Genomic DNA, 15,746 nt, shown 5'->3' with positions numbered 1-15,746 from the left:
GCAGTTAAGCCTTGGCAGATGGCTTTGGGGACTGAAGAGCTGCCTCTATATTCTGTCCCCCAAAGCCAGGCAGATCCATAATTCTGTATTGGAAATTGTTCTGGAAGGTTCTCTGTTTTTCAGAGTGATAGGAATGAATTATCTTATCATGGCAGTATAATTTTCTCCCTTCCTATTCTCTCTCTGGACAGAGAATAATAAGATAGCCTGAAAATAGATTTATTGGGGCTCGGGAGATGGCTCACTAGAATAAGCCCTTGCCTGGCAAGCTCAGGGGCCTGAGTTCAATCCCCAGTTCTGCCAAAAAAAAAAAAAAAAAAAAAAAAAAAAGATGAGTTCAGGGGCTCCCATGAATCAGCAGGACACCAAAGGCTCAAGGATGCAAATGTATGAACTGTTAACTTAAAGAGTTCCTGTGATAGCTGCTTGAGAAGGGCTTCCAAGGGAAGAGGCTCCCTGGAGTCATCTGCCTGTCCCCACCCAGCCAGGCACTCAAGAAGACAGTGCAGCCCTAGCCAACCTTGGTGTTATCTAAATGATGCTGTTTTACGGCATGCAGAACATAAAAATTGTGGGAGGAATTAGGAAGGCTTTCACCCAGACTTCAAAGGAAGGGTTGGGAAGCTGGGCAAGGAGTTTTGAAACGGCAGTGCATGAAGCTGAGGGAAAGAAACCACAGAAGGAGTGCAGACCCCAGAAAGCCGAGACCCAAGAATGTGGAACAACTGCTGAGGAAAGCTGCAGCCCCAGTGGGGAGCACCCAGAAGAGACCACCTGGGGTTCAACCAGCAAGGCCACAGGCTGGGGCTGGCCACAGGTGGGGCTACCCACATTCTCTCACACTCATGTTTTACCACTAAGTATCTTTGGTGACAGCTATGGATTTACAGAACTTAATTTTGCTGTTGTGTGTTTTTGTCTTGCTTTGGCCCATTTCTTTCTATCCACTCATTCCTCCCCTTTGTAATAAGAATATTTAATAGCTTAGGATTATATAACTTCTTTTTAACTTTTACCAATGTTCACAACTAAGAGTTTGCCTTGTGTCTCAGAAAACACCTGAACTTTTGAAAAATGCTGGAACTACTGAGACTTTAGGGACGAAATTATTGCATTTTTGGTTGTACTCAGGATAGTTATATTATGAATTATGAGCTGCGACTGTCTTTATTTGGAGATTAAGTACGGCTTAAGTAAATTTTTTGGGAGCCAGCGATATAGCTCAGTGGCACAGCCCCTACCTGGCAAGCACAAAGTCCTAAGTTTGACTCCTGGTACCAAAAAAAAAAAAAAAAAAAAAAGAGATTTTTTTTGGGTGAAAATTGACAAGAAATGCTTACCAGCTTAATGAAGCATACTCCTGGTAAGTCTGGGTGGGCAATGGAGGCGTGGCCTTGGGTGTTCTATGTGCTCCCAGCCCACTCCTGCCTGTTCCTCTGCTCTGCTTCCTGGCTGGCATAAACTAAGTGGCTTTGTTCTGTCGTGCCCTTCTACCATAATACATCTGCTTTAGGTCCTGAAGATCATGTACTGAATCCCCTGGGACTGGGGGAGAAGTTTTCTCCTCTCAATTGTAAATGTTGGGGACTGTGTTCCAGAAAAGGGAAAGCTAATACACTTAGTGAGGTAATTCTCTTCCTTTTTTTTTTTTATGTATTTGGTACAAGGTCTCACTACACAGCTTGGACTCCTAGTGATCCTCCTGTTGTTTTCAGCCTTCCCAGCACTGGGATTATGGTCGTGGGTCAGTACGCCCAGGGGCAGGGCCAGCGTGGCATGTGGTGCTGGGAATCGAACCCTGGTCCATGTGCTTGCCTAAGCAGGCACTTAGTCCACTGAGCTATCTTATCTCACTGGCCTTTGTATACTGTTTTTTAGTGTGTAAATACATATCCATGTGCTTTACAAATCACACAGGGAAAATTGTCCTCCTGAAGCCAGAGCAGAAAGGTCATATGCATCTGCTCAGACATAAAGCTGCTACAACCCCTATCCTGCCAAGATGTGAGGCTTCAAGTAGGGCCTTTGCTAACTTCTCTGAACCCCACTTATTTCATCTAAAAGAGAGGAAGATGCCAGCCCTAAGACTACTTAAGGAGTATGTAAGATAAAACTGCTGGCTACTGGAAATAAGCTCAAGAAAGGCCCTTATTTTATCAGTCAGGAGGAGATAATGCACATTTGAGATTATTATTATTTTTTTTTTTCAGACAGGCAGGGTTTCGCTCTACAGTTTAGGATGGCCTTGACTTCCCTATGTAGCCCAGATTAACCTCAAACTCAGTGATCCTCTTGCTTCAGCCTTGAGATTGTTGGGATTACAGGTGTGCACCACCAACTCAGCAATATCTACTACTTTTTGCAGGAATATCATTAGGGATCTCCCATTTTGTTAGGGAGGCAAGGCCCTATTCAGAGGGGGTGCGGGCTTACACAGTCAGAGTGCAATGGCAGGGATGGGAGGAAAGGTATCACAGTAACCTGCCAAGAAAGACTCACAGTACGTAATTGCAAGTCACTTATGGTGTTGGACTTATAACTTATAGTTCAGTGGTATAATTGCTATTTTATTGATGCTAACCTCTATTTTTGATGTTAATCTCTTATTGTGCTTAGTTTATACATTAAACTTTACAAAAGGCATGTAGGTATAGGAAAGACAGCTTATAGAAGGTCAGCACCATCTGTGTTTTCAATTACTTGGGGATGGTGGTAGATAGCATCCCCATGGCTAAAGGGTGACTACTGCATTGCTTTCTGCATTGTTAGTTGTTCAGCGATCTTCCAAGGAGTCACTGGCCTGGGTTTACCAAGCCAAGCAACAGTAGTAAGAAATGGATCTCAGGTACCAACCCCGTACCTCACCTTTGGGCAGGCAAATGCAGGACTGGCTGAGCTGAAGGATATCAGCCCACAGGCCAATCAACCCTGATTCTTCACAAACAGACCTCATCAGAATAAGCACATATTATCCAGCCCCACCCCATCTTCTCAGGAGGTTTTATGCAGACCAAGTGCAAAGTTATACAACATGTAGTTTCCTCCAGCTATGAATGATCAATTATAGGGGTAAACTGGAAGTCAAGTTGTAACATTTACAAATAAAAGATGATACCTTTTCTCACTTCACTTCTGCCATGAGAATCCTTGCTGTTCATTAGATCTTATTTTCACTTCTACTTAGAGAAAGTTTTCTACTGTTTCTTCTCTTTGCTTCAAATGCCCAATGCTCCTGACCAGGTGCACAGCCCCTGGGGAGCCAAGGCAGCTCTTCTGCTGCAGCATGACCCAAGGCTCCCAAGTGACACAAAGTGGCCTCCAGTGATCTGCAGGATTTATGCCCTTATATCATCTCTTGCTTTAGTGCAGAAAGACTTAATGAGCCAGGTGTAGCGGTACATGTGTGTAATCTTGGTACTTAGGAGGCTGAGGCAGGAGGATCACTGTGAGTTCCAGGCCAGCCTGTGCTACAGTGAGTTCAAGGCCAGTCTGAACTACCCAGTGAGAACCTGTCTCAAAAAAAAGACTAGAATGAAGCAAACACATAAGACAACAAAGTGATGGGATGTCACTTCCATGATTAGGTATGAAAGGTGTGACTTTGTTTTGGGCACTTTCCTTACTCTCTGGAATCTCCTCAGAACAGGGCAAGTCTGCTGCGCTTTCAAGAGCCTCATGTTACTGAGCTGGCAAGCTACTCCCTTGAGGCAAGCTACAGATATGGAGTGCACTAGGAAGCTGACAAGCCTCAACAGGTCTGCGGCCCTGGCCATCAGCTTGGCTGCAGCAGGGTGACAGATCTGAACAAGAAGAACTAAACTGAGTCCTGCTAGGATTTCTCACCCACAGCTAACAGTGAGATAAGGAATGCTCATTGTTTCTGGTTACTAAGTTTTGGGGTAATTCATTACATAGCCCAAGAGGACAAACAGCCTGGTCTCCTCCCAGCTTTTGGCACTCGGTTCCCCAGATTCCTGCTCGGACTCTATGTGAATGGAAAACTCAAGAAAGCCTTCTACGTATGTCCACTCTAGTTGGTTCTTTGTACATCATGTCTAAGAAGCTGAACTACAACAGAATATCCAAAGCTGGGTAACTGATTTTCTGTTAAGAGAAACACGCTGGTTTCCTCCTAAGAGTCCTGATTTCATCTCTCCTTTGCTAACATGTTTCTGGCATTCAAAACACATCCTTCTTCACAACTGAGTGACCATGGTCCAGCCTGAGGCCGTGTGCCCACCTCAGGCCCATGCTGCTGTGCTGCGCTTGACCATGGTCCACTCCTAGTGGCTCCAGATCTCAAGGCTCCTGCCTCAACAGTGAGCGCAAGATGAACAGTAATGAACGAAGTAACGTGAAGTCTGAATTTGGAGTACAAAAATTCAAACAGAAAGATTCCTAACTACAGCATACACAGGAGAGCTGGATTTCTGGTATGTAAGTAAGAGACTGTTTAAATTATTTTCTTTCCTCATTCAGGAAAAAGAAATAGCAAAATAAAGTAAATGTAAATTTTTCACTTTAGCGGGAGATGCAGAGAATAAAGGAACTTCTCCTGGCATCTAAGCAGGGTGTCCCTCATCCTGCCTGACTTACTGAGCTTGTGGCAAGAGTGGCTCAGCGCAAAAGACGAAGGTATCCTCCTTCGCCGAAGCTGCCACTCCCGAGCTCCCTCTCCCCCAGATTCATTTTGTGCTCTGGAAGACGTGCTTTTCATCCTAAACTATTTTCTCTCATGGTACACTTTCCCTTCATATTTTTAACCTTGTTGGGACAAAATGGAACTGTTTTGAAAAAAAGTTAGAGGCTAATTTACCCAAAACTACTAATTATTTTAAGTGCTTAAAATATTGATTTCTACTGGTCCATTGAAAAGAACAGTTAATTCTTAATTATTATTATTTTTCCTCCTAATCCTCCTCCTCCTCTTCCTCTTCCTCTTCCTTTTTTTGTGGTAACAGGGATCAAACTTGGAACCCTGCACTTGCCAGGCTTATGTTGCTGAGCTATATCCCCAGCACCCTTTTAAATTTTTTTTTTTTTTTTTTTTTTTTTTTTTTTTACTCCGAATGCCTGCAGTGCAGGTTTGGCTAGCCTGAGTTGTGGGGATCAAACCACAGCAACCTGAGCCTGACTGTTTTGTGGAAGCAGCCATTTAAAGAACTGAGATAAGGGGCAGGCCCCCTAATTTTTTTTTTTTTTTTTTTTTTTTTTTTTTTTGGTGACCAATTTTGTATGCTTCTATCTGGTAATCTGAACAACTAATTTGAAGACAATGATGTACAATGTAACAAACATTATTGAAATCCTATCATTTTGTTAAGTGAAATTCTGTATAATTTCTTTCTTTCTTTCTTTTTTTTTTTGTGGGGATGGGGGTTGAGGATCAAACTCAGGACCTTGTGCTTGCCAGGCAGGTGCTTAACCTACTAAGCTATCTCCCTGACCTTCTATATTATTTCTGATAGTATTTTTTTTTACTATCTTTTATTCTCTTTAAAAATATTATGTCAACTTTTAACATTTCCAGTTTATCTTTTATGCTGTAAAAGATGTAAATTTAAGACTATTTGGAAAGACAGAAAAAAGTAAGAAAACTAGAAAATTAGAATACCAACTACCTGGAGTCAAGTTTTGCTTTTTGAATTATAATAAACATACATAACAACATTTGCCATTTTGTCCATTCATAGAGTATAATTCGGTGGCATTGAGTATTATATTTGCAGTGGGATTTATGGGGCAAAGGGACAGACATTTAAATAAAATAACTCACTAGCTACAATTGAGTATTTCTGCAGAGATGTGGACTAATGGTTCACTCAGCCATGTTTGAATACATTTGTTTTATTTATCAGTAGCACTATATATTTAGTTACTTTCCACAGATTTTCAAAGTAAAAAATAGAACTTTAAAACTGAGTTAAAGTATTTTAAATGAACAAAGAAGGCTAAATCCTTTTTGGTGCATAATTTTTACCTTGACTCTTACCTAGGGAAGCTGTAGCCTTTCCAACCACATACACGGACTTAGGGCTCCATTTTTCTCTCAGAGACCTTTTCCAGTCTGCAGAACATGGAATTATATGTGAGGTATAAATATCCAAGTGTCCATTTGGACTCTTACCAATGGATGCTTGTGCATCCTAAGCAAACCATCAATAACAAACTGCTAAGACGGCATCTCAGCTCGTCACTGCGGCACACATCTGTAATCCCAGCACTATAGTGGGCCACCGGGATCGAAAGTTTGAGGGGAGCCTGTAATACTTAACAAGACCCTATCTCAAAAAAATAAAAAAAGAAATCCCACTAAAAACGAAGACATAAAGAACAGCCACTCAAACTAAAATTACATTTTCATATTGTTCCTAGTCTGCAAGAAAAAAATTTAAAAGGGCTGGGAGACAGCTCAGCGGCATAAGCACCTGTCTTGCAACTGCAAGATCATGAGTTATACCCCCAGCACCGAAAAAAAAAAAAAAAAAGGAAAAAGAAAAATTTTTAAAATCACATTGACAAATATTTCAGCATAACTCACTTAAAAGAACTCATTTCCACAGTTGGCACCAGCAGTTATCCCCACTCTAAAACCAAGCTACATCTCTAGCCTTTTTCTTGTTCTATATTTTGAGACAGTGTCCTGCTCAGTGACTAAGTTGCCTGGGCTAGACTCAAAACTGGGATCCTTTTGCCTCAGTTTCCCAGCGTGTGGGATCACAAAAGTACAGTACCACGTAGAAGCACTTTAATGTGTATTAGGAAATAGGCATAATGTAAAGGATTAATTTGCAGGGTGATATTAAAATTTAAAAATTTAGATTTTTAAAGAAAAAGCCACCAGTCATTAAAAAAGCAACGTGAGTATCTATTAAGGCAATACACCCGTTTTATTTGGGACATAAATCTTAAAGTAGTCAATAAGCTTCAATCTCAGATGAGAGGGCTCATGCATCCATTAGGTCAAAGTAGAAACCATAAATTTCACCTTTATTACCAAATATAACGTAATACAGAATATCATTATTTTATGGAAAAGATCTACAGACATGGACTGACAAACTACAGAGACAAAAGACTGAATAAGCACATCATAAGGTCAATGAAGAGCCGAAGCATTTTTAGAAGACAAAGACATACTAGTTATTCCTTTCTAAAATATGCTATGAGCGTAACTTTCCCCTCCACTCAATAGTGTTATTCTCTCTTCACACCCTGAGGGAAGTTTCTAAATGGCAATCCCGATCGAGTCTCACCTTTATCCCACAGTGTAAATAATATCTAGTAGAACATTATCCAGGAGAATAAACTGCTTCCCAAGGTCGCAGCACAATGGGGATGGAGCAAGCACGGGTTGTATCGGAAAGCCTGGCTGCAGAGGTGTCTGCTCTAAGCTTGCTCTGTGACCCCAGGACAGGTGGTCGCCCTCTGTCTTTGTCTTCACTGAGATAGCTAGGTGAACTACACCTCTCCTGCCCACCATCTATTATTGTCATGAGAATCAACTTTTTTTTTTTTTGGTGGAACCGGGGATTGAACTCAGACCCTTGCGCTTGCCAGGGAAGCGCTTATTCCACTGAGCCCTCTCCCCGGCTCCTAGAATCAACATTTTTAAACATAGGGCTTTTGAACTGCAAAGCACAGCAAAGCACAACAAAAAGTTACAATGTTTACTCTCTGGTTTTCTTCTCTTTGTTTTTTTCATTTTATGTATTTGGGACAGGGTCCCACTAAGCAGCTTGGGCTCACAGTGATCCTCCTGTTTTCAGCCTCCCCAGTGCTGGGATTACAGGTGCATGCCATCATGCCTGGACTCTCTTGCTGGCTCAGTATGCCCAGAGGGCAGCATGAGGGACCTGAGATCGAACCCTGGTCCCTGCACTTGCCAAACCAGGCATTTAGTCCACTGAGCTATCTTGCCAGCCAAGGTTTTCTTCTCTTTATCTTCATCCTCTAAGCACACAGGAAAGGCAAAATATGACTGCAGACAATGCTCCTGTCCAGAAGCTCCACTGGAGAAAGCAGTGGGCTTCCCTGCCTCAAGTTTCTTTTCTGCTTTGGAAAAAGCCAGCCTAGGTACACGTGCAGAGAGACGACTTGACAACCTGTCACCACTGCCCCTTGCTGCCCACTGCCCCATCAGTGCAGTGGAAGCTCCTCTCCAGGAGTGCTTAGACTCTGCTGTATGAATCACAAAGCTGCAACTTTTAGACTCCATGGCCTTGACAGCTTTGCACCTTCTGTGCAAAGCTTCAGGATCCTCGCAGGCCAAGTGGGAGTGCTGACTTCCTCTATTCCTAGGTGGAGACTGAGGACAGTGCCTGGTACATGACAGGCACCCAATGCATTCTAGCTAGTGGGGAGTCAAGGAACAACCCCTGACACAGGACTTACTAAGCCTGCCCAAGGGCAAGGACACTGAGGGGCAGAGAGGCCAAGGAGCTCACTGAGGTCAGAATGGCTGTATGAACCCAGGCCTGGGGCACTCCAGGTCCTGGTGCTAGCCATACTCCCTGCTGCTTCTGCTCAGACACAGCCCTCCCAAGCCTCAGTGCTTTCATCTATGGAGTGAGATTGTAGTATTATGTGTTTCTGGGATGTTGCTTGGAGCCAAGTAAGATAATAAATGTGAAGTATTTCACACAGTACCTGAGTACTTCATAAGTGTTAGCTTATGAAGTATTCTGTACAATACGTCATAAGTGTTAGCTCAGAGACTGTTCAAATGACGTTATGAAGGAGGTTCAGTTGGTGGGCAGTGCCTTTCACATGGCTGTGATGGAGAGGGAGGGAAGACGGTGGAAGAGTCCAAGAGATAGCTATGTTACTAAGAACTTGGTACAATGTGGAACATCTGCTCAAACACTATTAAATTTTCTCATCAATCCTTTGAGGAAAGTGGTTTTTATCCTACTTTCAGACAAACAAGACAATACCTTATATACTCTGAGGGGAAACTCAAATGCCCAACAATCATTTAAAAGGCTGGGAGAGCTCTCTCCACCTATCTGCTTGGGAGCTGAGGAGACATCTTTGTTTCCTAGGATGCATCTGTGGCTCAGGACCACCATGTACGCACTTCTGTCAGCAGCACAGCTATCTCTGGAATCTTGTGTCTCCATGGGGGAAAGAAGAGTAAACAAAGTCAGAGCAGGCCAACTCTCACCTTCAGTTTTACTGTCTTTCCTCAAACACAGCTCCACTGCTTCCACTGCTCTGGGGCTGGTAAAAATGAGTCCCCCGTAATCTTCTGGATGAGACAGCTGCACATCAAAAAGCAACGAAAGTATCTCCTAAGGAACTCTGACCCACAATTTCAATGCTTTCCATAAGTGTAGGTAAGGGAATTCCTTCCACCCAACCCTCTCCACTGACTCAACCCTTACTGAGCACTTATCATGGACCTGGCATTATACTAGGTCTTTTAGGATTTGCAGGTGAGTTCATTATCATGGTGTTTCCCTCAAGAAGCTCACACCTCAGGGACACAGAGCGCAGTGCAGTGGTGAGTGGAATTGCAGCTGAGGAGGCCTGATCTGGCCTGGAACTCTGATGGGCAGGAGGGCAACAGACCTGACCTGCCTCTGTAACATAACTTGGCTATTCTGGGGGTGACACATATGCCGAAGCCGAGCGTTTCAAGCATAACATACTGGTGACACCATCACTGAACATTTATTCAAGCCAGGCCCTGGGCTGTTGTGAATGTCTGGCTTTATTCAAGCTGCAGGTCCTGAATCTTCTCACTTTTGGGGTGGTGGGGGTCAAACTGAGGGTCCTGTGCTTGGTAGGCAAGCACTCACATACTAGACTGCCTCCCTAGCCCAAAACCTTTGATCTGAAACATTTAGAAGGCAGAGTCTGTTTCCTTGCAATACTGGTCACTCATACACCTGCCAGGAGAATTGACGGGGTGGACAGAAGCAAAGAGTTTGCATCCCAGACCTGGTCTTCCTGGGTAGGGGTCTGGGCTGAGCGGTCTAACCTGTGACTTCTATCTCTAAAATGGAAAAAACCCCAGAACAGCTTGCTGCACAGAAGTTGGGGCAGACTGAATTAAGTGAGAGGATCAATGGAGGGGCCCTAGGACCCAGAGCCGCCCAGCTGTGCTGCACTCACAGCCTTGTTTGTCTGGGCCCATTTCTGAGTCTAGGCTGCTTATCTCTCCAGAGCTGAGAGAGGCTCAGCGCCCCACAGTGCAGGGTTCTGAACACAGGGAAGCTGTGCGGGCCTGGTGGTAAAAGGAGGGGCTACCAGCAGGCCCTCCAGCTTGGGCTGGCAAGGGTTGCAGAGAGACTCATGAACATGGGGATCAGACGCCATAGGACTTACCTTCTCAGAGAAGCTGGAGAGAGATAGAAACTCAAATGATAACACTGGGATCAATGTGGCTTCCAGGCCACACAGTGCTAATTCCTGCAAGTGAAAGAAAGTAGTTCTGGGTTGGCTAAAGCTGTTCTGAAAAGAACAAAGGGTCATAGTATATTTATTCTGTGTCAAGTCTGGATTTTAGCAGCTCCTCTCCACCACCAGCTCCAGCTCCTTGATGCCATTAGCAAGGAAGCGCTAGTTCAGGGCAGGAGTCTCTGCTACTTACCCTGATATACGGATCTTGGCTACAATCATCCTCCTTTGTGTCTTTCAGTAAAAGAACCTTCATCGTGACCTGGAAGTCCTGCTGGAGCACTGCTGCACGGCAAGGAAACAATCTGAATTAGATCTCAGAGACTCCCTGAGCACCGTTTCACGGGGACGCAGCACTAGAAGGAGGCGATCTGCTCTTCGTGGAAGAGACCGAGCCTACCTCACCATGACTTAGCACTAAGGGCCCTGTTCTTGCGGAAGACTCCTGTTACTGATAAAGCCAAGGGTGGGCAGGAGAGGGTGTCAGCAGGTGATAGAGCACTTGGGGAGGCAGATGAAGGCCACTTACAAGTCACAAGTCCTACAAACAGTTCTGGCTTACAGAAGAGAAGTGCAAATTCTAGATTGCATCAGTAAAAATAAGAAATGAACATCTTACATTTTAAAAAAAGATAAAAAGATAAATATTTGCATTTCTTTTTAAAATTCATTTTAACGAGAAAAAAAGATAAAGTAGCAATGAAACAGTTTCAAAACAGGTTAACAGGATGGTTACAATAATTAATATATTGCATATTGTTGTCTTTGTAGTAGGTATTCAGAGGACAAGATATATTTCAAGATAATTATACTAAGTGGCTTTGCTCATACTTTAAGAAATAATTATATTGACTTTTCTACTTCTGAAATGATATTTATAAAAACTGACAAATGTAATGAAGTATCTAACAAACTGAAAAATAATTTGACATGTATTTAAAATGTTATATATTTCATATTCTTTCTTTTTATAATTTCACTTGTAAGACTAAGTAAAAAGGTAGTACTCAAAGTGTGAACAAAGATTAACATGAAGATACTGGTTTTGTCATTCCTTGTACTTCCAAATGACTGGGTACAATCTAAATACCCAAGAATGACAGAATGCTTAAAAATATGGTATGGCACTAAGAAGAATATATGCAGTGTGTTATTTGTTGAAACTGTATTTCCGATTTGATTTGAAACTGTCTCATTGCTGTTTATCAATAAAATTTTGGAAAAAAATATGGTATGGTATTATAACACCATTAAAATATTCATACATCACTTAACTGCCTGAATTAGCTAATAAACATTACATTATATAAAAATTATTTGAAAGAACATATAACTAAGAATCAATAACATGCTTATGCTATTCTCCCCTTCAGTGTAATAATAATAGTGTAATTACAGTGTAACAGCACTAATTATGCAATATCAAGCAAATCAACTACTTTCAGTATCATCCAAGACAAACTGGATACTAACATACCATAAGAACCAATTACATACCATGCTTAACCCTAGAGAAAAAATCCACAATTATGGAGGTGTAAATGCTAAGACAACCCAGGTATTGACTTACAGCTAATATGTATTAAATACAATAGCTGCATTTGTTAATGGTAAAAAAGTTTTATAGAGTTTATACAGTTAACTGTCAAATGTTAAATAAAGTTTTATGGTCATACTGTTAAAGATATAGGGTATGGGAATGGGGAATGCAAGAGGAAAAATATGAATGCCTAAGCTACTTGAAATGGGAAGGAAGAGACAGAAGTGGTACACAGGATCCTACTGGGGAGTAGAAGGAATTTTATAGAACTAGGTAAAGAGAAAAAAAAAATGAGAAACAGATGAAAGAAAAGAGAGAAAGGAAATATAAGGGGAGTAAAAATAAGTGAAAAAATAAAAGAAAGAAAAATTAAAAGGGGGAAAAAAAAGAAAGGATAAGAAAGGAGGACAAAGGAAAACATCCCGAAGCAAAAACAGAAAGAACAAAAACAAAAAGAGATAAATTTCTGTGATTTTGAACATGTGGTTTGGGGGAAACGTCCAAGTGGGGACATGCCCCTGCTCACACTGTAAGATAAACAACAGTCTGACCCCAGATCCATGCTGGAGGCAGCCCCCAGCAGGCAGCAGGATCAGGATGAAGGGGCCGGTGCCACACTTTCAAATTCTGAGCAACTCTGGCTGAGCATGGTCTCCTCTGGCCATGAGTGCAGAGCCGGTGTCCTATATCTCAGATACCACAAAGGGTCTCTTCCCAGCCTATTAGGGTTCCCTGACCATAGCTGTTTCCTACCCAGTCTCTGTGGAATTATTATTTTTTTGCGGTGCAACTTAGAGGGCTGAAGCATAATGCTGGCGGAAACAGGTGAATCTGGCTTCAGAGCACTACTTGAGATCTTCTTATCTCCAACATGGTTTCATGCCCTGCAAATACAGTTCCCCATGATTTCAAAGGTATCTTGGTAACACTTTCAAATACCAGGAGCCAGTCTCTCATACAAGTGTTTCTGTTCTCAGGCAGTGATACCAAAACCTCTGAGCTGGAATCTCCTTCAGAGAACTTGGGTCTGCATTATGTACTGGGGAATGTATGTGATAATTTCAGGTACTAAAAAGTACTAAGAGGTGACATGGCAGAATGATAGGGATGCTGACAGTCACCCTTCTGGGGAGATCTCTCTGGGGAGGTGACATCTGAGTTAAGCTTTTAATGATAATAGCAATGAGAAGAAATGTTCAAGTGTCCTCAGGAGAGAAGTACAGTGTGGCTCAAGTGTACAGACAATGCAGACTGGATTTCACGAGAATCTTCTGCGAAGTGTCAGCCATGTCAGTGGTAAGATCCACACTTTAGAAACACCAGAGGCTCAGTAGCGGGGATGTACCAGGACTCCAAGGGTCATAGCAGATTAGGTGAAAAAGCTCCTGGTTTGGATCAGAATTGTGGTGGCAAAGCTGCATGGGGGATTAGGCGTGACCTGTTAGTTCTAAGACTTCTTACCAGAACTGAGCAGGTTCTAGATACGATGGCCTAGGCCTGATGTCAGCCTAGGCCACGACCTTCCAGCACCACCTCTCAGGGCCCATATGTAGAAGTTCTTCAGGTTTCCTTGAGTTTTGGACTGCATTAAGGAGAAACACCTCAAGAACTTGCCCTGTGGCTTCTCCTCATGATAGCTCACCATGTTTTCTCCAGTTCTCTTACGTTGCTATTTCCTCTTTTACTTGGCTCAAGCTCACTGTGCACAGCCAGTTTCTCCTCCACTTTCCCCCCACTTGTACCCTTTTTTCCTTTTCTGGTATCAGGAAGTGAACTCAGGACTTTGCACTTGCCAGGCAGGTGCTATGCCGCTGAGCTACATCCCCTATCCCACTTTTACTTTCCTGAATAAACTTTGCCACTACTTTTCCCTCATTTTATTCTATGCTTTGCTTGAGATGAGAAGAACTTGGAATCAAACTGCAGGAGAGGGAAGCAACTCAGAACCCAGTAACAATTAGCTGGCGAGCCACTTTCAGGAGCAGGCTACCTGCTAAGGGCACAACTCTGGGCAAGTAAGTGGCTGGATCCGATTCTTACTGAGGACAGAGCTACCGACATAGAATTCTGGGTGAAACCACATGTTCACAGCTTAGTTTGAAATGGTTGGGACCAGGCTGGAAACAAATGTCTTTTTGCGTTGAAATCTTGAACATTTGAGGTTTATCTGTTTAATCCTATCATTTAGTCAATAAATATTTACAGAATAGTAACTGTAGTTGGCATTTAGGCATACAATACAATCCCAGCAGCGTATTTATAGGAAAACAAAATGGTTATTTTACAAAACTCTAAACACAGTATTGTTGGACAGTCAGTCCCCTCCACTCTCCACAGTGCTAGAGATAGAGCTCAGGACACTCTACCACTGAGCTACATCCCTAACCCCTTTAAGATTTATTCTGAGACAAGTTCTCCCTAAGTTATCAGGGTTGGTCTAGAACTTGCGATTCTTCTTTTTCAGCCCCCCAAGTTCCTGGGATTAGAGGCACTGGAACTGGACCTGATTAGAAGCAGTAAGTCTTATGAAAGAAAAGTGCTGTGGAAACATGTGGAAGCATACCTGGAAAGTCTTATTTGGACTGGCAGGTATGCCACAGACTGCCCCCTACCCCCAAATTCCTCTCTTCTTTCCTGCTTACCAGAATGGAATCTCTCATTTTTAACTGGGCACTTGGTTGCCTAAAATAAAAACGACTCGCTTCCAGCCAACAGGACAGAAGAAGAAGCGGCATGGGCCCTGTCTTTTGAAGGAATTATTCTTCCTCCCAGCTGCTTATCTTGCTAGGGAGAACACAGTGGGTGCACCAGGCCTGTGGTACTTGCAGAGGATGGCCGAAGGATATTGCAACAAGACAGAAGAAGTATGGGCCCCTTGGTGTGCTAGTACCAACAATGCAGCCTCAGAAAAGGAAAGGCCTATCCTGAACACCCACTGTTCATTTAGCTCTGTCAGGCAGCTGAAACTACATCCTAATAAATACAGAGGAAGTGATGTTTAGATGCTGATCCAAAATCTGAGCAAGAGGCTGCACACTGCAGAAGCTCTGAGGTGGGTAAGCTCAGGAAAGGAAGTCAGTCTGACAGCCAGCATGTGTAAGGCAGAGTAGTGAGAGACCATGCAGGAAGGGGCCAGAGTGCCGAGCCGTACTGGGTCACTTGTGGGAGGCTGATCTTAAAGAGAAGCATCTTGTTGATGGACTTAACTGGCCCTCTTTTTATTTCTGCGTGCCCTCTTATGCTCAATTTCTCTATGGAGATAACAGAAGACAGGAAGTGGGGCGGGTCACAGAATAAGCACAGGAGTAAGGGGTAAGGGATGGGGCTTTGGTCTCAGCTTCATTCTTCACCATGGTGTGAGCTTTTTTTCTCCCATGTTAAATGGAAAAAATGCTAACAAGCCTTAGGGCTTCTGAGTGTCTCGAAGATAATGCTGACAGCTAACACAATTTCCATGCATTAAATTAATGGGATTTAGGAGGAAGCAGAGGTGTATGGAGGATGGCACTCATCTCAGATTTCAGAACTGCTAAGTTCTGGGACTTGAGTCCTAGGCAGCCTGGCTCCAAGTTCTGTGCTCTCAACTCCCTTGCTCTCTGCTACCACTCATATATTTTTGCATGCAACTTTTGGGAAAATGACAGCATAAAGCATCACTACACTACAAAATAGTGACATCACATAAACATGGGAAAGCAGTACCAATCTATCCAGTGAGAACAGAAAAGTACTCCTCTTGAGTTCTTTTCTGATTCTTAGGTAATAAAACCAGTGGTAGCATGAAGCCTTGGTTTCTTAATAA

General features: G+C 43.0%; 1 protein-coding gene across 6 annotated transcripts in view; it reads right to left on the bottom strand.

Annotated features, from left to right (window-relative positions):
- Uros (uroporphyrinogen III synthase) overlaps nt 1–15,746 on the bottom strand; it is a 51,507-nt gene that overhangs the window by 30,399 nt on the left and 5,362 nt on the right. For 4 of the 6 annotated variants that reach the window (XR_002819829.1, XM_023708897.1, XM_023708894.1 and 1 more), the window contains exons 2-5: nt 10,598–10,689; nt 10,333–10,416; nt 9,167–9,263; nt 5,993–6,067 (exon numbers count right to left, since the gene is read on the bottom strand). Coding sequence is in view for 5 of the 6 variants with exons in the window: in XM_023708897.1 (XP_023564665.1) it covers nt 5,993–6,067; nt 9,167–9,263; nt 10,333–10,416; nt 10,598–10,660 (319 nt within the window). In the remaining variant the exon portion in view is untranslated. The remainder of the gene's footprint in view (nt 1–5,992; nt 6,068–9,166; nt 9,264–10,332; nt 10,417–10,597; nt 10,690–15,746) is intronic. The other 2 variants (XM_004625731.2, XM_023708896.1) reach the window with 1 other exon arrangement.

Source organism: Octodon degus, unplaced genomic scaffold, assembly GCF_000260255.1.
Source record: "Octodon degus isolate 3935 unplaced genomic scaffold, OctDeg1.0 scaffold00010, whole genome shotgun sequence".
In the NCBI taxonomy this organism is placed as follows: domain Eukaryota; kingdom Metazoa; phylum Chordata; class Mammalia; order Rodentia; family Octodontidae; genus Octodon; species Octodon degus.
The sequence above is the reverse complement of the archived record's forward strand: the minus strand, read 5'-3'. Positions and strand labels throughout refer to the sequence as shown.